This window comes from Engraulis encrasicolus, chromosome 19 (assembly GCF_034702125.1).
Source record: "Engraulis encrasicolus isolate BLACKSEA-1 chromosome 19, IST_EnEncr_1.0, whole genome shotgun sequence".
Taxonomy (NCBI): Eukaryota; Metazoa; Chordata; class Actinopteri; order Clupeiformes; family Engraulidae; genus Engraulis; species Engraulis encrasicolus.
Window position 1 is genome coordinate 36,371,553 of NC_085875.1, and position 22,060 is coordinate 36,393,612.

General features: G+C 44.7%; 4 protein-coding genes across 7 annotated transcripts; 2 read left to right on the plus strand and 2 right to left on the minus strand.

The window, feature by feature from the left end:
- The first annotated feature begins 583 nt into the window (after positions 1-583).
- On the plus strand, positions 584-16,340 carry btbd9 (BTB (POZ) domain containing 9). Of its 2 annotated transcripts, none has more exons than XM_063184273.1 (11): positions 584-826; positions 1,864-2,081; positions 3,070-3,433; positions 4,645-4,912; positions 10,279-10,501; positions 12,483-12,602; positions 13,083-13,192; positions 14,047-14,236; positions 15,278-15,385; positions 15,746-15,842; positions 16,002-16,340. In XM_063184273.1, the coding sequence occupies exons 2-11, from the start codon at positions 1,897-1,899 to the stop codon at positions 16,197-16,199; spliced, it is 1,863 nt and encodes a 620-aa protein (XP_063040343.1). In that variant the 5' UTR covers positions 584-826; positions 1,864-1,896; the 3' UTR covers positions 16,200-16,340. The 2 variants fall into 2 exon arrangements, with proteins under 2 accessions (XP_063040343.1, XP_063040344.1); XM_063184274.1 differs by having other exon boundaries at positions 15,746-15,824.
- Positions 7,916-10,033, minus strand: LOC134435115 (uncharacterized). Its single transcript, XM_063183947.1, has 2 exons — positions 9,715-10,033; positions 7,916-8,959 (listed from the first exon to the last, which is right to left on the minus strand). Exons 1-2 carry the CDS (start codon positions 9,850-9,852, stop codon positions 7,916-7,918), a joined length of 1,182 nt encoding a protein of 393 aa, XP_063040017.1. The 5' UTR covers positions 9,853-10,033.
- Positions 16,341-16,391: 51 nt separating the features above from the next.
- LOC134435368 (putative nuclease HARBI1) lies at positions 16,392-18,830 on the plus strand. Of its 2 annotated transcripts, none has more exons than XM_063184280.1 (4): positions 16,392-16,632; positions 17,475-17,590; positions 17,893-18,004; positions 18,122-18,830. In XM_063184280.1, exons 1-4 carry the CDS (start codon positions 16,482-16,484, stop codon positions 18,499-18,501), a joined length of 759 nt encoding a protein of 252 aa, XP_063040350.1. In that variant the 5' UTR covers positions 16,392-16,481; the 3' UTR covers positions 18,502-18,830. The 2 variants fall into 2 exon arrangements, with proteins under 2 accessions (XP_063040350.1, XP_063040349.1); XM_063184279.1 differs by lacking the exon at positions 16,392-16,632 and adding an exon at positions 16,639-17,355.
- Positions 18,831-18,858: 28 nt separating this feature from the next.
- Positions 18,859-22,036, minus strand: LOC134435371 (uncharacterized). Of its 2 annotated transcripts, XM_063184284.1 has the most exons (8): positions 21,727-22,036; positions 21,109-21,206; positions 20,684-20,865; positions 20,506-20,576; positions 20,180-20,431; positions 19,687-19,784; positions 19,276-19,323; positions 18,859-19,021 (listed from the first exon to the last, which is right to left on the minus strand). In XM_063184284.1, the coding sequence occupies exons 3-8, from the start codon at positions 20,854-20,856 to the stop codon at positions 18,866-18,868; spliced, it is 798 nt and encodes a 265-aa protein (XP_063040354.1). In that variant the 5' UTR covers positions 20,857-20,865; positions 21,109-21,206; positions 21,727-22,036; the 3' UTR covers positions 18,859-18,865. The 2 variants fall into 2 exon arrangements, with proteins under 2 accessions (XP_063040354.1, XP_063040353.1); XM_063184283.1 differs by having other exon boundaries at positions 20,684-21,206.
- Between the last annotated feature and the right edge of the window lie 24 nt (positions 22,037-22,060).

The window sequence follows — 22,060 nt, forward strand, 5'->3', positions numbered from 1 at the left end:
TTGGAATCCATGAAGAATCCCACTGACGTCATTCACTGGTAAACACTATGATAACTGTGGGCCCCATATATGCAAATGTTGGTTGGTGTAAAACACCACAGATATTTCGGTGCACTGTCCACAGTAGGCTACACCAGAGCCCTAGAAGAAACTTCTTGTATACTTGTATGTTACATACCTGTTACATAATTTTCAAAGTGGTGATTTTTGCTTGTGTGCTAATTTCATTTCCTCATAGAATTTACACTCACATGCGTGTACGGCGTAATTGTTATAATCTGCATTGATTTAATGAGGTCAATTGTATTAAGGTCAAAGGTTGGTATGTTTTTAGGCCAAATAGATTTGTTAATGTAGGCTACTGGTCTATTATGCTTTAGCAGGCCTGCAACTGTTGCATGGTGTAAAACAGGGCAGTACATGTGACTAGACTTCTTAACTTCTGTTTGTGAAAAAAAAAATGTATTATCTCTCTAAAATGCACCGCACCGCATTTTATGCAAATGAAAACACACCGCATCGTTCTCAACATCACCCACTGGTCCGCAAACTGCCTTGCGCAATCTGAAAAAAATCCCATGATTCCAAGCGGCCGGACGCATCAAGCAGCTACCCCAAGTAGATCGTTCTCCGTCCCTTAGCTACCATTTCTTATTTATATGTTAACATAACACTGTAACCTCGGTGCTGAGACACTGTACCCATGTTCGTTTAAGGGACTATAAATGCGAATATTTGGACTTCGGATACATAACGTGGTGGATAAAATCGGAAGCAAGGATAAAGACACCACTGGCTAGCTAGGAAGCTAGCCATTTCATCTCCGGTAAGATCCTTTGATAGCGCGTCTAGTGAAGACGGCTCATTCTCAATCCTCGGTCTGAGCCGTCTGTCTTGTGCGCCTACTGTGTGGCAATATAGCAAATGCATGCTGATGCTACGTTATATTCGGTGCTCTCTTCCGCATCGGTTTTAATTGTCTGAAAATGCGTAGTTTAGCGTTATGAAGACTTGCTAACATTAGGTCTTGCGTTGCTTAGCCTGGTCCTTGGAGGCTGAACCACTTGACAGGCTCTTTGTTTTGGTTTTGAGCTAATTGAGCTAGCGTCACGCCCACCAAAACATGTATATTTTGGCAATGTTGACCATATGTTGACATTTTAAGATGGATGGGTAGAAGACGATTATATTGTGGAACGAAATATATGCATTTAGAGTTTTAAAATGCTTTGGATATGGGAGGATTTTTGCTGCTTAATCATATTGTTGCAGAAGCACACATCCAGTAGTAGAATCACACTTGAAATACGAGTTATTCCTTCTCCCATCATTTTATTTATTTTTAATGGTATTGGCTGTTTCTCTTGTATGAAACGCAGTGCTACTTCATAGCGTTTGAAGTGTGCTAGAGCCAGCACGTTATTAGCCAACTTATGGTCTTTTTCATACATTCATACGAAGAGGGTTATTGGCTTTGTTTCTTGGTTTGGCTGTGTTTCTTTTACAAATATGTGTTTGTGTAAGCTCCCTACATGGTGTCTCTACATTTCAGTAGGAAATAGTAAGTGTCATTGTGGTGGTGACCATCTGGAGAATACATCTTTTGTTAACTGCACAACAGGTGAATACAAAGGTGACCACTCTGGATCTGTTTTGAATGAAAGATTATCCTGAACATGGGGCTCCACTCTGGGTTAACCTCGCTGGATTAAAGGAGTGGAGTAGAGTAACAGGATTGATCCCCAGGGATAAATTAGAAAAAGTAGATTAGTCCCTTAAACCATCATTTTTGGAATATGCCCACTAGGCGGAATGTAGCAGCCTCTTTTCCCCAATGTCAACCTGTCTGTCTGTCTTTCTCAGATGTGAGTGACGACCTCCCTTCTGGTGGACACCATGAGCAACAGCCACCCCCTGCGGCCGCTCAGCTCGGCGGCCCAGATCGACCACATGCACTTGCTCTCGGAGCAGCTGGGCGCGCTCCTGCCGGGAGAGGAGTACAGTGATGTCACGCTGGTGGTGGAGGAGAAGCGCTTCCCCGCCCACCGGGTCATCCTGGCCGCCCGCTGCCACTACTTCAGGTACTGGAGTGAAATGATCTCTCTGGTGTCTGTCCCCATAACAAGTGGTTACCCAGATGTGAGAAACACTGCAATTGGTGAAAACTAGATTGAGAGTGACATTTACTTGCGTTCAATCACTGTTGGTTTTGATATCTGGTTCACAAGTTGTTCTAGAAACCAGTTATTTTGTAACACCGACGCGGACATCAGCAGGGTTGGCCATACCTGACTTCCATGGCTCTAAATTAATACCAGCCAAATGCTGGTGAAATTCCAGTTTGGCTGGTAGACTTTGACCCTTTAGAGAGTGTGTTTAGCTCATAATATTAACATCTACTTGCCATTTTGGTGATGAAAAAGTTAATTTAGAGCCCTGCTGACAACACCATGTGTTGCTACCTTTACTGCACCTGGAAACACAGACCACTTATCTCTGTTCTGTCTGTACATGATGACCACACATCATCCACCACCTTTGATGTGCTCACACTGTTAGACCTGACCGCTGTTCACTACGTGAGGGTTTTTTTTTTTCTTCTTCAGTCTTTTCTGAGATCTTAGTCATTGTAATGGGGGCAGTGCTTTGTTTACATTTAAAAAAAAATGTATTAGTTATTCCCAAAAACATCTGAAAGGTTATACAACATCGGCAGACAACTAGCAAACAGCGGTACCTTTTGTGAAAATATTTGGAGTAGGCCTATGTTCATAAAAAAAAATGTAAACAAACGCTGCCCCCATTAGAATAGCTCATATCTCAGAAAGGGCATCAAAAAACGTGGCATCACAGGGTACTGACAAGTCAAGGGTACCGTGAGCAATAGAACAGCATATTGAAATTGACTGAACTGGTCCATTAAGTACTGCTTTTGTATGGCCATTACAAGTTTATTTGGGACAGTCAAGATGTGCATTTTTGTAGGCCTATGACATTGCATGGTCGCCACCTCTGTCCCCTATGACCATTCATTATACCCTTGCCTCTTCTTTTTCTCCTCCCCTCCAGAGCACTGCTGTATGGCGGGATGCGCGAGTCGCGTCCGCAGGCGGAGGTGCGTCTGGAGGAGACCCGCGCGGAGGCCTTCTCCATGCTGCTGCACTACCTGTACACTGGGCGCGCCAGCCTGGGGGAGGCGCGCGAGGAGACGCTGCTGGACTTCCTGGGCCTGGCGCACCGCTACGGCCTGCAGCCGCTGGAGGCCTCTGTTTGTGAGTTCCTGCGCACGCTGCTCAGCACGCGTAACGTGTGCCTGGTGTTCGACGTGGCCAGCCTATACTGTCTCAGCGGCCTGGCAGAGGCATGCTGCGCCTACATGGACCGACACGCCCCAGAGGTGCTGGAGTCCGAGGGCTTCCTCTCCCTCTCCAAGGTAACCTATGACAAGGTCTATAAACCTAAACCTGAAGTTTTTTGTTGTTCTTGCAAAATCTATGAAATTCTTCAGTGCAGCAGTATCTGTGAACTACTTTGTTTGCTCAGAGGATTTTTAGTATTGTATTTTTTTTTTTTAAAGATCGCCTCTCAACGTAATTTAATTAATATTGCCGTGTTCCCAATTGTTATTGAATGTGTTACGCGTTGGTCCTGTTTTAAAAAACGTTCTGGTTGCTTTGTTTCAAGACGTTTTTGCAAGCTGGCAAGGTGGCTTGTGGAGAAACGAGAGAGTGTTCCGTGTTTCTCGTGGAAATGCGTCTCTGATTGGCTCACTCCTCCTGCTCTCAAAGAAACGCGTCTCTGATTGGCTCAGTCCTCCAGCCTTGGGAGAGAATGTAATGGGAAACAGAGTCGCCACTTCCCCGGATGGTACTGCACTATAGGGGCGCCAACGGAGGCGTGCAGGCTCCATTCAGGGCTGTGCTCTTTCGACAGCGACCCCTAGGCGAGCTGTAGGCACGGAGCAACCGGAGTGAGCAGGCTTTATGTATGAGGCTTTGTGCTGTGTGTGTACCTGAGAGTAGCAACCAGCTGATAGCTAAGCTAAGCTATGTTTCGGACCACCAGACGTTGCTTGTTTTGAAAACAAGCAGAAAAAAATTACTCGACATGTTTTTAGATAAATGGGTCGATATAAACCTTTGTGGGCAACGCCTTCTTTCGACGTGACGAAACACAGAAAGGCTTTCGTGATTCGCTCGTTTCTCTGCATTATTGATGTAAATTGGGAAACACCGGGAAACACAGCCAGGAGAGTTGACGCACCGCTATGAGAGCCTTGCAAGTGAGTTTAACTTGGGGTGACCGTCCGATCTTCGAAAGGAGTGAGTAAAACTGAGTTTTATCGGAAGTTGGCCTTTAATTATTGGTATTTTTTGGGGCTTTTTCGCCCTTTATTATTACAGGACAGTGGAGAACAGACAGGAAATGATTGGAAGAGAGAGATAGGGGAGGGCCGGGAAATGACCCCGGTCAGACTCGAACCGGGGTCCCCGTGGGCATGGAAGCCCAAATGTGGGAGGCTTTGCGCTGCGCCACAGCATCCCCCGGATTTTTAGTTAAATGAGACTTATTGCCTGTCCTATGAGCCGTCATGTTCACACCGCTCATCTGGACTGTGATGTGATGTGGTTCCTTTTCCTTCAGACGGCTCTGCTGACGGTGGTGCGGCGGGACTCGTTTGCGGCGAGCGAGCGGGAGATCTTCCAGGCGCTGTGCCGCTGGTGCCGCCACAACGGCGAGGGCGCCGAGTGCCAGGAAGTGATGTCGGCCGTGCGCCTGCCGCTCATGAGCCTATCGGAGATGCTGAACGTGGTGCGCCCCTCCGGCCTCCTGAGCCCCGACGACCTGCTGGACGCCATCCAGACGCGCTCCGAGAGCCGCGACATGGACCTCAACTACCGCGGCATGCTGAGTGAGTAGTCCAGATCGTTTAAAGAACAAAAAAGAACAAAGCAACTACATTTCATTTATACATTTGTTTGAGAAATCCACTACAAATGTTGTATTCATTTCGTGGGATTGCAAGTTCAAGTTTTTATTTCGAAATTTGATCCAAAACCTTACCTTAGTCACTACATTATTTATCTTGCCAAGTATTTTCAAAGGCATATAGCTAGATTAAATTAAAAAGCCTTAATTGTGCTGGGCTAAAGCGTTGCATGCTCAGTGAGTGGAGTACAACTGGAGTGCTGATTTTGTTCAGTGAAACATCATGACAAAAGTCAACTCAAGTTCCGCCATGACTTGATTATGTCTGTGCTCTCAACGGCACTAGTGATCTCTGATTTCACTAAATGAAATAAAGACCAGTCTCCTCTTGGAAATGATTCCCCAGCTCATCACATGAGCTGACTGAGGCTCTTGTCCCCGTAATGAGCTCAGCAGGGCTGCGTTCCTGTAGCCAGTCCACGCCCTCCTAGTGACGCAACACCTTCTGCTTTGCTTCTACTCAGGCCAAGAGCAATGCAAATATCGTTTCTGATCTCCCGAAAAATCAGGAACTCCACCCACTTTGTCTGACACCAGTCAACCAGTAGCAAACGGGAAACGTTAATTGTTATGCTCTTGGTAAGACCAAATCTCTAGTATCACTTTTCGACCAGGGCCAGCCCGGTGCTGGTGCCGTGCTGGTGCCGGGCTCAGCACCGGTTCCACGTTTTTCGACCAATTATGACTGGTGCCGGTGCCCAAAAAAACCGGCACCGTCGGCTCCGCGAAGTTGCTGGGTCAGAGTTGAGCACCGCAAACGTCACTATGGCTGTTGTCACAGCAACCACGCCGCGTTGGGGAACGTCACTTATGTTTTTAGCTTTAGCAACATACCTCTAGCTAATACTTGTAACCAGCCGTAAAATGTCAAGTTTGGGTGAGAAAAGTAATGTATCGTGGTCCATTGAGGAAATGAACGCGTTAATTGGCATATGGGCATCTACCGAAATTCAGGAGAAGTTAGAAAAGCGAAGATTTACGAGGAAATTAGGGTAGAATTGGCTGGGGTGGGCTTCCACAGAACGGTGGACCAAATTACAAATAAATTGAAAAAAATAAAAAAGGAATACCGGGACTACAATGCAGATATGGCCAGAAGTGGTGCAGGGAGGAGTAAAATAAAAAGTGGCATAAATGTAACACTTTTGGAGAATGTGTTGGGTCGCAGACCAGCCAACCGCCTGGATGGAGCCCTGAACTCCAGGGTAGTAGCCGCAAACGAGCGCACTGCCACAGAGATATTGGAGGGGATGTGCAATCAGTACGTCGAACATGGTACGTGTACATCTTTGTGTTTGTGTAAGATACTTGTTCAGTTTTATGTATTCGTATTTAAGACGTAGTTTTACGTCATTGCACCTGATTCAAAGTTATTGGTCGTGTAGCAACTAGCAACTAATGGTGTGACCACTTGTTAGGTCCTATTGCCTAACGCAGTTGTACGTCTTCTTGCTTCAGTTTCGATGGAAGCAGGACTTAAAATAAACAATTTTCTCACCAATTATTGTGGCTAGTGGCTTTACCGAGACATTGAACTAATTTAAAAAGGTGAATTGTAATTGTGATATCCTACCGTGGCTTCGTGGCATTCACTCTCTTCAACACAAGTTACAACTATTGTAGGTGACATGCCCCCACCCTGTTGTACAGTAGGCCTATTTTACCAATATTAGAAGAAAGTTAGCTCCCTCTAGAGTCATTTCACTGTTAATCTTTATACTTAGCGTTATGTCTATCACAGCAATAGTTGTGTAAGCTGTGCAGAGGTGTCAAAAGTAAAAGTAAAAAAAAAAAAAAGAAAAGAAACAGTTTTCTTCCAACACTTGTAAGTAACTTATCTGGGTAACCTGTAGACCTGTGTAGCATACTTGTCTTACAATCAGTTAACCCTGCACTGGTTGGATCAAGTTTGTGGTGGGTCCTTGTTAGGTTTTCAGTGTTTTTCAGTAACAACACAGTCCATCTGTCTCATTAGGTAGAATGGAATAAATGGTGTAACAGCTATGTAATGCTATGTGCTAGTGTTGTAATTACACCACAAAAATTATTTTACTTTTAACACCTCTGAGGTTGTGTTTTGCTCTTCCATCAGACAGCAATAGTTGTGTAAGTTGTGCTTTTACTCTTTTTATCAGATGAAGCAGATGATTTGGAGGCCCCTGCTGAAGAGCCACCAGCTGAGCCAGCCGAGCCTGCGCCATCATCGTCAGTGCGCACAGAATCGAGGAAGGGTGAGGAGCCTGACTGTCTAATGTTTTTGTTAGTGAGTTATGTCACCCTGTGCATTTTGTCTTTCTAACCACGGTATTGCCTGTCTGCCATGTCTGGTATTCAGTAGGTTACACAAATGCTTTACAAAAATGTAGGCCTACCTCTGACAAAAAAAAAAAAACAGTGACAAACAATTTTTTTTGTATTATTATTTTCATTTTCCCTAGGGAAGAGGAAATCTCCCCAGGAGGAGCTGTTGGAGAGTATGGAGAGGATGGAGGAACGAAGAGACCATATGTTTCTGGAACAGAGTCGCCAGTTTAATGAGGCTTTTTTACAGAGAATGGACACCTCTAGCACTGCACTCATCAATTTGTTAGGCCGTATTGTGACCGCCATAGAGAAGGAGCAATAAACAAATACACACACCCACAAACCCCCCNCCCCCCCCCCCCCCCCCCCCCCACCACGCACGCACGCACGCACGCACACACACACACACACACACACACACACACACACATACACACACACTAGCGCACACCTCCACCCACACCCACACTGCTATACTATTCATACATTTTTCTTTTTTCTTCTACAATATTTATACTGTTTATACTATTTACGCTATTTGTATTGTAATAATAATTTATGTGAATTTAATAAATTATCTGTTTTCACACATTTCCGCTGAAGTAGCGCATCAATGCATTTCTTACATCCGCTCCCTCTTGCGCCCCGCGTTCAGGTAAAACCCGAAGGGAGGTTGTGTGAGTCTTTCTGAAATATCTTCAGGACACCGATCTCCATTCTCCTCACACATGTTGTGCAAACACACAACTGTCATTACCATTTTCTTTACCATTTCCAATTTGCAGTCATTTCGTTTCATAAGGCATCTCCACCTGCCTTTCAGTCGGCCAAACGTTGTCTCTATGACTGACCGTGCCCTACTTACTCTGTAATTAAATGTTTGTTGATCTGGGGTCAGTCGACCAGTGTCAGAAAACGGCTTCATCAGCCATCTCTGTAACTGGTACGCTGGGTCCCCAATTATGTAATGTCCCACTCCATGTCCTGCAATGTTTTGAATATCAGTATTAAACATCTGCCCATCCCCTATCCTCTTCCACAAATCAGATTGCTTAAAAATTCTGGAGTCGTGTACCCTTCCCGGAAACCCCACACACACATCCCAAAACTGCCCTTTCCCATTCACAACTCCCTGCAACACTATAGAGTAGAAATGCTTCCGGTTGTAGTAGTCACTGGCATATTCTTGTGGTGCTATTATGGGTATGTGGCTCCCATCAATAGCACCCACACATTGTGGAACACCCCATCTGTCTTTGAAGTAAGCAGCCATTTCCAAAAAATGTCGTGCCTCTGGTGCAGGTAAGTGGATTGGCAGTAATACGCTCATCACGGCCTCACAAAAATCTGATAAAGAATTGTACACAGTGCTTATCCCCACTCCAAACAGGTGACTGATTGTCCTGTACTCGCTGTTGGTGGCCAGCTTCCACAGTGCCATAGCCACTCTTTTTTGTACTGGGATGCATAACCTGAAATTTGTGTCCATCCTGCCGATTGTGGGTCCGACACGGCGGCATATGTACTCAAATGTCTCTGGGGAGACTCGGAAATTCATAATGAATTGGCTTCGGTTAAATGTTGGCACGATTACATCCCACCAATGGCTTGTGCGTGGATGTCTCCAAACCACAGGAGACGTCCGTTGTCTCCGAAGCCACAGCATCTATTAACAGATAAATATGTCTATATAATACATCCACCACTTACAAAATGGTTGATTGTAATATGGTTGTAGGTGTCAGGTTGGCTACTTTCAATCCAGAAAAAAGTATTTTCAATTTTATGTAGTGGACCCCCCATTTTTGGTTATTCCCTTATTCCCATTCTCTGTCTTGGTGTCATGTGTTTTGAACTTAATTGTGCAGTTGCACGTTGTTACCAGAGGATGGCAGCACAAGACCATACAAAGAGCTGAGTAGCCGAGTAGCCAGTAACTGAGGTCATGTGACCAAAACGAAACCTAAGACACGGTTATGAACTCAAGGCACCAGTACCGGAGCTGTATTTATTGTGAGGAGTAATAAATAACGAACCCTCGAAATCAAAGCACAAGTAAGGACATTTTTCATTAAGTTTGCAACATATACAAGGAGTTTATTTGTCAAATGCATTGAATTACAAAGTAATTACGCTGTCTCATCTGGATGTGGGCCCAGAACAAGAAGAGTTGAGTGATGGGGACCATGAATCGCTACAGTAAAGGGCATACAGTGTACGTATAGCCAAGGCTAGTCCGATTGGAGGAGTGATTAAATGGATACTTCGTATCTATTCACAAATCCTACACACCAGCGAGAGCAGAAAAAAAGCCTCTCCTCCTGTCCTGACACGTCGAATTGAAGTCTAAACAGCTAGACTTGTTTTCTTGATTGAAAGTAGGACACCCACTAGGCCTATCGGAATTCATAGGACACGTACCCGACGTCTAGCGGAAAACCTTCTTCTACTGTGCAGCCTGTTCAGTGTGGTTAGACGCAACCACCCTTCATATTGACTTTGAATAAACATTTTAATAACGCTGACCAGCAAAACAAGACACACATTTCGTGGCGCCATGGTGGATGATCTCTGAGGTTGTTACCAGGGTAACATTATTGCACTTCACTACTCTAGAATCTATATCGGTTCGCGGACGTAAGATTCCATTCAGTGCTGAACCCTATGGAAATCCGTGCTGGTGCCGGAGCCGGAGCCAGCCTGAGGCCAGTTCAGCACCGGCTCCAGCACCAGCACCGGGCTGGCCCTGGTCGAAAAGTGATAAAAGAGATTTGAACGTCGATGATAATCAGGCTAATGAATGTCATTACAGTGTCATAACATTGTCATGGAACAGTTATGTACATGTCATGTTGTCTTTGGCATGTCAACAGTCATAAAATGTTTATGACTTGGACATAATGTTTATGACACGTACATAAATGTGCCACGACGGTGTCATAGGCATGTCATTAAAGTGCTACACTGCGTTCTTGTTTCCCCTAGTCCCCGAGGAGAACATCGCCACCATGAAGCATGGCGCCGTGGTGGTGAAGGGCGAGTTGAAGTCGGCGCTGCTGGACGGGGACACGCAGAACTACGACCTGGACCACGGCTTCTCGCGCCACCCCATCGAGGAGGACGGGCGAGCCACGGGCATCCTGGTGCGCCTCGGGCAGCCCTCCATCATCAACCACGTGCGCCTGCTACTCTGGGACCGGGACAGCAGGTGAGCAGCACACGCCAAGAGTGCGTCTTAATATGCGACCTTGCCTCCTCCACTTGCCTCCTCCACTTGCTTCTCGTCATGATGACATCACTGACAACAGCATTATATTTCAATATCTTGCAAAAGCTCAATTGTAGAATCTTTTTCTCATTTGCAATTGGGATGGTGAATGAAAAACAGTCCCTCAAAAGTTGTTGTGGCTAGGCTGACAGCTGGGAAACTTTATCGTTTTCTCCACGGAGGAGGGGCCAGGAGGCGGGACGAGGAGACAAGTGCAAGTGGAGGAGGCAAGCTCGCATATTAAGACGCACTCCAAGAGACGGGTTCTTAACCCATTGATGTTGTTTGACCTTTGGTGCCTGGAGCGACATATACGCTGCATTCAGACTCATGAGATTTCAGCTTTTTTAATGAAAATGTGGGTATGTTACAGCTGAATGAACACATTCTAATGCACGATGAGGGTCTTAGGGGTTAAATGCAACTTATTTCATGTTTTTATGTGCATCAGCGGCTAAGACATTTAGGTTTTTGTAGGCTGAGGGCAACTTTCCCAACAAGGGCTTGGGCCTTGCAGGTCCAGCAGGTGTTTTTTGCAGGTGCTCTAGGCATCAATGGGTTAATGTTGAAGTCGGAAATCCAGACATTTCTGACGTTGTTACCAATAATCAGACAGTGGCTAGATTTATTTGGGGGAAAGTCGTGAGCTGCACACACACACACACACACACACACACCAGGGGCATGTTCCAAGGAGATGGTTAAGCTACAAACCCGGCTAAGTCGATCCTGTGTGAGTCGTTAACCTCTCAAAACAAGAGACTTGCCGATTTAGCCTTTAATCAAACCAAAGCCATCTTGCCTTTTCTTTTACGAGATTTACCACTTGCTCTGTTAACATGCCAAGCTGAAAAGTCAAACCTTGCTTTTGTTCGTACTCTGCAGGAACCGTTATTTTACTGTTTTTACCTTTTATTCACCTGTTCTTATTTGTAGCCAAGCTGAGAAGTTGTAAGGCAACCAGTAATGCTGCAGTTTGGCACCCTGAATGACCGCATTCCCCTCATTCATTGGTCTAAGCCGGGCCGGCACCTCAGACCTCATATTAGCACTGACTAAATCTTCTGGGTATTTGTTTTGGCATACGACTCCCTGTTGATGACTTGTGAATTCTGGGACCAAGTACTGGTACATATCATCACATTCCAAATTGGAACTCTTCTGCCTTTTTGGAAAGATGAAATATCATGTGATTCATGTCCCTCTCATGGAACATTTGACCATTGCATCTGAAGAAACGGCTGCACAAAAATTATCGGATGTATTTTTGATATTGGCTCATCATGACAATCAATTCAAATAAGCCAGGAAACCACTAAGTAGGAAGTGAGCTCATATCTTGAATGACACCCAACACTCTAGCCACAAGAGGAATGCCCTAAGGGAGCATAGTAATATCTCAATCAAACATTTTGCTGCTGACACCAAACATACTGCGGGTGCGGGTGCTTGGCTGCACTCTCTGTACGTTGTGTTGCTTTACTTCTGCCTGCTTTGCTGCTGGACCACATTATTACAGCAGCAATATACGCATATCATGTCTGTTTTTATGCATTCTGTCCAACTGGATACCTTGGTACCATGTGTTCTTGTCATAAGGGGACCGTTGGTAAAGTGAATTTACCATAGAGATGTGGTATGACCATTTATCCGAAACATTTTCCTATTCATCACGTGTTAATCAAAATTAGATGGAAATGGTACATTTACATTATAGACTATTTACAGATATGAGTTTGAGGCAGAGAATTCAAGAAAAGTTACCTAAAAGTAACTCTATAAATCAAAGGCCCTTTTATTTCAGTAAATGTCGTAAAGCTGAAGCTTCAAATGATTGTGTCTTATCCCAGTGTATTTTAGCATGATACTGTAACAGTATTTCAATGCTGTTTTCCTTGACTCCCCTTTCCTCTTCCCCCAGGTCCTACTCCTACTATCTGGAGGTGTCCATGGATGAGCTGGACTGGGTGCGAGTGGTGGACCACTCCAAGTTCCTCTGCCGCTCCTGGCAGAACCTCTACTTCCCTGCCCGTGTCTGCAGGTAAAACCCTACACTACATTACATTACAGTACATTACACGATATTACATTACACTACGTTTGGCAGACGCTTTATAACCTAAGCGACTTATAAATGAGGACATAATCGTGTAAAGAAGGTTTTTTATTTTTATTTTTTTAAGTAGAGTACACACATACACATCATGTCAAGAGTCTGGCCTGGGGCTAGGACAGCTCAAGCATTAGTGTAGTAGATAGGCACGAAAGAGGAGAGTCTTTAATTGCTTCTTGAAGGCTGCAAGAGATGTGCTTATTGTTGCTGCCTCTGGGAGACCGTTCCACCACTTGGGAACAACAACAGAGAGCGGTCTTGACTGGGAGGGCCTACAGCGAGATAAACCCCCTCGGTAGCCAAATAATCCTCTTCTCCTCCATAACCTAATGATGTCTTCTCACACAGACAGGCTGTCATCTGCATTTGGTGTAAACTCAATGTTTTTGTTGTTGTTCTTTGTTCCAGGTACATCCGTGTAGTCGGGACCCATAACACGGTCAACAAGGTCTTCCACCTAGTGGCCCTGGAGTGCATGTACACCAGTCACCCCTTCACGCTGGAGAGGGGCCTGCTGGGTAAAAATACTATATAACTGTTTATTGGATGAACTATAGCTATGAGAACCATCATCCCCTGCCAACTATCTTCCTGACAATTTCAACATGCAGTTGTATTTATCATGTTGTTGAAAGGTGTCTTCTGATTGATGTTGCATAACGTGTATTCAGACATTTAAACAAATGTAATAACGTATACTTCAGTAATAATATTATTATTAAATATTAACTTGTACCTTATTAATAACTGATTGCTTATTACTAATAAGCCATGCCCCCATTAGAATGACCAGGGTCTTGGAAAGGAATGAAGAAATATATGCTGCATTGTCGGTGTGTGCAATACAATTGCATGTATGGCGCAAGTCAAGCTAAAGCATGATTCCGTTAGACATGTACTCTGGATTTCACATATCATAGTAGACCATTTTAAAGCATTGGATTGGCATCTGAAGACCACTCATTTTCGACTGGCCAGTTATTTTAGTTTTTGTAGACTTGGTCTGACCAAGAGCATAACCATTAACATTTCCCAAACGGCATGGCTGACCTGCCGCCCTTAGTTTGCTAATGGTTGTTTGCTTCCCAACAAAGTGGGAGGAGCTCCCGATTTTTTTGGGAGCTCAGAAACGATATTTGTATTACTCCTGGCCTGACTAGAAGCAACGTTGAAGGTGTTGTCACTAGGAGGGCACGGCCTGGCTAGTAATAGACTACATATGTGCCTCAATACAAATAATGAAGCTCCTTTGCATGCTGACAACTCAAAAATCGCTTGACTAGTGAAGTCGTCCATTAGAGGCTGGTCAATTTTTTGTCTGATTTAAAAATAACTGAAACTCAAATATTCTTCCGCTCCCCCCGTCCCGCAGTGCCGGCAGAAAACGTGGCCACGGTGATGGCGTGTGCCAGCGTGGTGGAGGGCGTGAGCCGGAGCCGCAACGCGTTACTGAACGGGGACACCAGCCACTACGACTGGGACTCGGGCTACACCTGCCACCAGCTGGGCTCCGGGGCCATCGTCATCCAGCTGGCACAGCCCTACATGATCAGCTCCATGCGGTAAACAAAACACACCCCTATCTCACAATACACACAGCCCGACATGATCAGCTCCATGCAGTAAACAAAACACACCCCTGTCTCATAATACACACAGCCCTACATGATCAGCTCCATGCGGTAAACAAAACACACCCCTGTCTCATAATACACACAGCCCTACATGATCAGCTCCATGCGGTAAACAAAACACACCCCTATCTCACAATACACACAGCCCGACATGATCAGCTCCATGCAGTAAACAAAACACACCCCTGTCTCATAATACACACAGCCCTACATGATCAGCTCCATGCGGTAAACACACATCTATGGGGGGCAATGTGGCGCAGCGCGCTAAGCCGCAGCGCGCTAAGCCGCAGCGCGCTAAGCCCCCCACATTTGGGCTTGCATGCCCACGTGGACCCCGGTTCGAGTCCGGCCGGGGTAATTTCCCGATCCCACCCCCGTCTCTCTGTCCCACTCGCTTCCTGTTACCATCTCAGACTGTCCTATCTAATAAAGGCATAAAAGCCCCTAAAAATATATATTAAAAAAAAACCACACACATCTATACACACATATATACACACAAATATAACACACACAGCCCTACATGATCAGCTCCATGAGGTAAACACACACCCTATTATCCTGCTAACCATGCTCATAATACACACAGTCCTACATGATCAGCTCCATGCGGTAAACACACACACCTATCACATAACACACACATTCAGCTCCATGCGGTAAACACACACCTATCCTGCTCATAACACACACAGTCATGCATATTGGATTTATGTCATCCTCATAACACACACAGCACTACATGATCAGCTCCATACGGTAAACAAACACCAGTCCTGGTGTGCGTTTCTCGACAACGTGGTAGCAAACTAAGTTAGCAACTTACTTTGTTACAATGCAATGCCATTGCAACCAAGTAAGTTGCTAACTGGTTAGCAACTATCCTTTTGAGAAATAGGGTCCTGCTCATAAAAAGACACAGTCAATATGAATATGTGTGGATTAAATCTTTATTTCTTTTTTTAGGCTGTTGTTATGGGACTGTGATGATCGAAGTTACAGCTACTATGTTGAGGTTTCAACCAATCAGCAGCAGTGGACAAGGGTGGTTGACCGCACCAAAGTGGCATGCAGGTACAGATTTTTATTTTTTTTAACAATCTGTAATTTATCCCAAAATTATATAATTTCAGTGCATTCAGGCCAATCGTAATTCTGTTCATCTCCTCGTTCTCACCCTGGGGACATTTATTCTTAGTACACTTTATAAGTGTGTGTGTGTGTGTGTGTGTGTGCGTGCGTGCGTGCGAGCGAGCATGTGAGTGTGAGTGTGAGAGAGAGACGTGTCTTGGGTTGAATGTATGTAAAAGTATATGGTTAATATATGTGTAATGATGTGTGCAATGTCCTCTGTATTTATGTATGTATGTATATGCTACTTGACGCCTCAATTTCCCCCTGGGATCAATAAATGATTACTCTACTCCACTGTAGGTCATGGCAGACCCTGTATTTTGACGGACAGGCTGCCTCTTTCGTACGTATCGTTGGGACCCACAACACTGCCAATGAGGTAGAGGTCACAACTCGGGTAGCTGCACTGCCATGCTATCTTTTACACACACACACACACGCACACACACACACGCACGCGCGCACACGCGCGCACACACATACAATACCTGATTTATCTCCATTGTTATTTATTAGACATGCTGTCCTCATTCATGTATGTGTTTTTTTTTCCCAGGTCTTCCATTGTGTTCATTTCGAGTGTCCTGCCCAAGCCGATAGTGAAGTGAAGGAGAGCTCCCAGGGGCCCGACCAGAGTCCCCCGGAGACCAGCTCCCAGCATGCCAGTTCCCAGCATGCCCCTCTGTCCCGCGTGCAGAGGCCCCTGTCCTCCTCCCCCTCGCCCTCGCCCTCCCCCTCCTCCCAACACCCGTAGACTGACTTGATGTTGATGTTTTATCATGAACAAAACACACACACTCTTTGAGATGCTTCTTACTTATGCTGATGATGTGCTGCTAAAAAAGTAAATATATGTAGGTTATATTTATAATAAAACTGAGGTGACTGGTGAAAATCATCGTGTGCTGCCTGCTCCTTACTGGTGTCATCTTCAGTGGGTTTTGGTCAAGAATCGTGCAGGTATTTGAAAGGTTAATCGTGGTGTAATTAAATAAACTATGATATGGTGTTGTAACGCCATTTGCAGAGTAGAACCATGCCAATATTGGCTGGATCGATTTGTAGCTCTGGAAGGAAAAAACGGGGCGTACCACACCGCCCCTCCTCCAACGAGGCAGTACACGTGACTACACGTTTTGTCAAATGGGATGAAGCAAACGTTTGGCTTTTCCGGGTAAACATAGAAGGTACTTGTATGGAAAGGTTTTGAAGTTAGCCTGTGTTTGCTTGTGTTGTTGAGCTACTCTAGCCTACTGTGTTGTAAAGCAAGTGATTCCGATGTGGTAGCCGACTTTTGACACTGTCGCGGCCTCAGTAGGCTACATTGACTGCTCGAGTTGCAACATTGTTTCACCTAGTCGCGTGCGCCAGTTAATCGGATCAGTCAATCCTCGGTAAAGACCTAGCTTGTAAGTCTGGAACACTTCGGCAGATCAGTAACGTGTAACAAACACAAAGTGAAGTAAAATAAACAATGTCCTCGCCATTCGTAGACGACGAGGTTATTGATGAAGGGGCCACTGCTGTTGGCAAAGCGTTTAGAAGAGAGCGCGTTTTCGGAGACAGACACGATCCTTTAGCACAGTCTGATGAATATTTGTATGATCAATATCGATTCAGTCGTGCGGGAATAATTTACTTGCAACAGTTACTAGGGCGTCACATTGAAAACCCGACAGAGCGAAGCGCAGCATTAACCGTGGTACAGACTCTTTGTATAGGACTGCGCTTCTTTGCCAACGGCACATATTTATATGCAGTTGGTGATGCTGAAAATATAAGTAAAGCCACCGTGTGCCGCTCCATTAGAAGAGTTTATCTGGCTGTGAAAAGGTATCTCGGCGTGTTTGTCCGATTCCCCGGCCATGCGCAAGTCGATGTAATCAAGGAGGGTTTCAAGGCGATCGCAGGTAAACAAACGAAACTGTTTCTAGTCCAAGATATGCCCTGAACAAACAAACAAACCAAACAAAAGAAGCACTAACTCATCACCAGGTGGGCTGTCACTTTTCACATCACGTATCTGCAGGCATCCCAGATGTCCTAGGCGTGGTGGACTGCACTCAGATCCCTATCAAAGCACCCCCTGGTCCCCATGAGGCTGACTACATAAATACAAGGGCTTTCTACAGCATCAATATCCAGGTGGGTATGGGTATAATTTTAGGTGTGGATGGTGCATGTCCATGTACCATCTTTGAGATAAACTTGGCTTGTCCCCACCACTTTCACAAATATCATGCAAAAATAGTGAACTTGGAAAATTAGTCATACCGGTATAAATGTCCCCATCACCAAACCAAACCAACACCTTTGCAGATGGGCTATGGAAAACCTCCAACACACAATGCGTAACAGTTCTGACATTTGCTGTGTGACTCCTTTATTGTTCTATTGGTGTGGATATACATCGCTTCGCTTGATTTGAGACTTTTGTTTGTTTTTAGATGATCTGTGATTCTACTAATGTCATCACTAACATTGAAGCCAAATGGCCAGGTGCTGTTCTGGATGACCACGTCTTCAAAGAGTCCAGCCTGTGTGCCAAGTTTGAGGAAGGTAGGCCCCTGTTCAACAGACTCTAAATACTTTAACAATTCCAAAACATTACTTCCTCCACCATGGATCTATAATATTGATATTGGGATCTAAGGACATGCTGTTCCCATCCTGCAGGTGTGTTTGATGACGCCCTCCTGTTAGGAGACATGGGCTACACGTGCAGAACCTTCTTTATGACCCCCTACACTGACCCCAGCCCCGGACCACAGACGCGCTTCAACGCAGCCCTGGAAAAGACCAGATCCAAGACCATCGAAACCACCATCAGCCAGATGAGGGGGAGGTTCCAGTGCCTTAACGGCCTGAGGGTGGCACCAGACAGGGCTTGTGACATCACGGTGGCATGTGCTGTGCTCCACAATATCGCCACGATAAGGAAGGAGAGCAGCCCTCCTGCCTGGCAGCAGCCTCATTTTGAAGTGGAGACTCTGTACATTGATGAGCCTGAGGGGCACGCCGTGAGGGACAGGATTGCCACTCAGTATTTTGGTTGAGTTTTCTTTTTTTTTCCTTCTCTTTTTTTTGTCTTTTTCGACTTTATTTGATAGGACAGTGTGAGAGGTGGTCAGGAAGCGAATTGGGAGAGAGACGTGGAGGGGTCGGCAAAGGACCTGAATCGAACCCGGGTCAGCCGCATGGCAGGCAAGTGCCCTACCGGTTGGCCACGGCAGGGCCTTGGTTGAGTTTTCGTTGGACTGACCCTACAGCCCATGTCATTTGAAGAACATCACAAGGCACTTTGTAATAAAAACCCTTTTAATCAAATTATTGTTTTTCCTGGAAAAAAAAATAAACGGATTAAAGGTCAGAAAGTTACACCACCACAAACGCATGTTGCACAGGCTTGATCTCTCATCATCAGTGTATACTTACCAGCTGCTTATCAAGTAGCTGTATTTCCTTTTCCACTTTCCTCATTTTGAGCGCGCGGTAAGCCATCTCTTGTTCTCTGTTCTCGATCTCTGTGACGAGGTAGCGTCGGTACAGGGTCTTTATGTCTTCTGTTACAGGGCCCTGTTATAGGTGCAACATTGTCAGTGTTGTTGTTCCCACTGGACAACTGGCAGAACTTCATATTATATGATCAAAGTGCATGAAAGTCGCTGTGCACAACCCTTCAGTTGTGCAGGTGTAAGGCAGAAAAACTTGATCAATATAAAAAGTTCATGCATTTTTCGCTCCAAAAAGGAAAGAGAAAATAAGAACAGTATCCAGTGCGCTGTGTTTAATGAACTTTTTATATTCATATTATATAACTCAGGAATTACCTCTGTAGTTTTCTTCCCAGTAGGGTGGATTTTCTCCTGTGCAATGTCCTTTAAATGTAAGATTAAGTCACATGAATATTGACATATTGACATTCAATTTCACAAATGGCAATTTCCAGTTTGATTCAATCATTTCCATTTATGATTTTGAACAAAGTTGACCATGAGTACTGTAAATGCTTGTTACCAATCCCATTACAATGTAACACTGGTTAGATGACCACATTTGACATGGGCCTACTACAAGGGCCCTGAATTTGGCTTTTAAAGAAGGGTGGGATGTAGTTCCTGAAGGAGGGGATCTAATGCCTAAGTAGTCTGCCTTGACACGTTGGATGGATGCCTTTTTTCCCTGTATCTTATAAGCAAGTTGTGTGCGTGTGTGTTTTTTTCTTTCTAAGAAACTCAAACCTCATCAGGATGTGTGTCTGTGGAGAGGGTCTCCTCATATATCAAGCGTTCAGTGTCGCCCTGTGGTGGAGGCAGTAGCGTGAGGGTGTGACCCGTCACTGTTCAGAACAGGGGTGGGGAGGAGAGAGACAATCAGTTATCCTGAGTGAGTAATGATTTCAGAAATGCATAGAAAACAAGGTGTGCGTGTTAAGTGAGCTTTTAAGTGAGATTTTTAAAGTTTTGCACGTTACTTGACACCGGTGTCATACGTATTGCATAACGGTGTCATAACATTGTCATAATGCAGTCATGAATGTGTCAAACATTGTATGACTGTCTAATTGAAATTCGGTCATGACAGACAGGCCTAACAATGTCAACTTTTCATGAAACGTTTATGACATTGGCATTATGTTTATGACTTGTTCATGACACTGTTATGTCATACGTATGATGCTGGCGTCAACTAGTGTAACCGAAGGTTTGTAAGGGACAAAAACAAAGCACACACCACTTATGTAGGAGCTGGCGCACTCTATGTCTTGGGGCTCCTGGGGCTCTGGGTCTGAGCTGGTGCCCCCCGGGATGCCCTCCAGCATGGGCCTGCTGTTGCAGGAGGTCTGCTGCTCTACTAACTCCTCATCCGGCTCATCCAGCTTGACAATGACGCCCACTGGTAGCTGTAGCTGCTCTGCTAACTCACTCGCTGGCAGTGTCAGCTCCATGTCATTTTTATTATGAAGATCAACCTTCTTCCTGTTGGCTGTCAAAGTGGTTGGTTGGTTGGATAGGGGACAGTACAAAGGGTTTAAAAATGGTGTTGGTGGGGAACCTTACCTGTTTGCAACAGGTTTTTATATTTGATTTTCACCTGTTGCCATGTGCGTTTGTAGCCACTGCCTGAGTTCCTGGGAAGCCAAAATTGTCATGAAAATGTACACACACACACACAGTTAGATCATTGATACCTTACAAAATGTACACTTGCATCAATGTCTTTTTTTGTCCTACTCACAGGTTTAATTTCACTGCTATTCTCTGCCAGGCCTCCTCCCTCATCTTTGATGCCTTGATGGTGTTGGACTTGTCAGTCAGAATAGGCCGCTCTATTTCATAGCCCTCTATGAGAAGCTGTTGCTCCTTGGCAGTGAAAAAATGAGCCCTCTCACTTTTCTCCATGATTTCCATGACTATTATCTACAGAGCAGAAGGCAACACGTTATCGGGTGTGACTGATGAAATAGTGGGTTGGGTATGTTTTCAATTTTTGCAAAGCAGAACTATCATTACCCTTAGGCAACTTTGAATAGTTAAAGGATTTTAACGTAAGGCTTGTTTAAAAAAAAAAGACTTTCAAGATGTTCTTCAAAATAATGTGTTCCAAAGATAATGTGGCATGACAGATTGTGACACAAAACAGTTATTTTTATACACATTTACCTTTTCTTTGGGTTTGGAGACAGAAGAGTATGATTCAGGAGCACATCAGAATGCCTTTGGATTCCCTCATCGCTTCAAGGTTGGCCTGGTAACCTGTCCTGATGTTCAGCCAGGTATACAGTATATTATTAGAATGCAGAGCACTGCAGTGCATTCAGTTTTCCACAATTATTTCCTACTCAGTCCCTGTAGGCGCTCTATTATTTCAAAAGTTTACAGTTGACTCATTTGCATGTAGTCTACTATGATTTGTGTGACATGCCTTGATTTTTTTTTCATTCACACTGTGTTGGTGTTGTAACAGAAATAATAGATGGTACAGGTGTTGTGCATAGTAATTAAATGTTATTATTATAGCAAGAGAGTTACTCATGAAAACGGAAAGCATGAGGCAAGGTGGAACTTTCAGTGAGGGAGGGGGAACTGCTCTGACAGCAATCATATGAATGAAAAAAAAACCCATCAAATTTAAAGTCTAGACTGTTAAATTAGGTTGATTGTTCTGTAGGCTACACGGTCATTCCATGTATGTACAATACAAACTGATCGACTCTATACCTTTCTTCTGACTTGGCCTATTCAGTTTGCCTTTGTGTTGATTTTGCAAAACAAGCTTACCTTTCACAGTGTTCATTCACCTATCTTAACACCCGGTTTGATGTTCAAGTTATCTTCAATTCACAACTATTCGAGTGCGCACTATGATTGTTTCTGTTTTCTAGAGTAAAATCGTGGGTCTCGCAGTTTGTAATCGTAATCCCCCTTCGTGGAACGCAGTAAACATGATCTGATTTTGCTCTGGCTTATTGCGCACGCGCCAAGACATAACTTGAATGTGACGTGCGCGACGTCAAATCCCAGTGCATGAAATGTCTTTACAAGGATTATACAAGAGTAACCCCACTGATTTAAACTAGCACCCAGCCAGCACCCATGTCCATCCATATATTAC

Bases quoted from the DNA above. Each gene is read 5' to 3' on its own strand.
- LOC134435368 (XM_063184279.1), top strand. From the start codon at position 16,920: ATGTCCTCGCCATTCGTAGACGACGAGGTTATTGATGAAGGGGCCACT. The intron at 17,356-17,474 runs GTAAACAAACGA...ACGTATCTGCAG, and splicing joins GGGTTTCAAGGCGATCGCAG to GCATCCCAGATGTCCTAGGC. The intron at 18,005-18,121 runs GTAGGCCCCTGT...CCCATCCTGCAG, and splicing joins GTGTGCCAAGTTTGAGGAAG to GTGTGTTTGATGACGCCCTC.
- LOC134435115 (XM_063183947.1), bottom strand. From the start codon at position 9,852: ATGGCGCCACGAAATGTGTGTCTTGTTTTGCTGGTCAGCGTTATTAAA. The intron at 8,960-9,714 runs GTACGTGTCCTA...ATCTGTTAATAG, and splicing joins GGTTTTCCGCTAGACGTCGG to ATGCTGTGGCTTCGGAGACA.
- LOC134435371 (XM_063184284.1), bottom strand. From the start codon at position 20,856: ATGGAAATCATGGAGAAAAGTGAGAGGGCTCATTTTTTCACTGCCAAG. The intron at 20,577-20,683 runs GTGAGTAGGACA...TTGGCTTCCCAG, and splicing joins ATAGCAGTGAAATTAAACCT to GAACTCAGGCAGTGGCTACA. The intron at 19,022-19,275 runs GTAATTCCTGAG...CACCTATAACAG, and splicing joins CTGGGAAGAAAACTACAGAG to GGCCCTGTAACAGAAGACAT.
- btbd9 (XM_063184273.1), top strand. From the start codon at position 1,897: ATGAGCAACAGCCACCCCCTGCGGCCGCTCAGCTCGGCGGCCCAGATC. The intron at 13,193-14,046 runs GTAAAAATACTA...CCCGTCCCGCAG, and splicing joins GCTGGAGAGGGGCCTGCTGG to TGCCGGCAGAAAACGTGGCC. The intron at 14,237-15,277 runs GTAAACAAAACA...TTCTTTTTTTAG, and splicing joins TACATGATCAGCTCCATGCG to GCTGTTGTTATGGGACTGTG.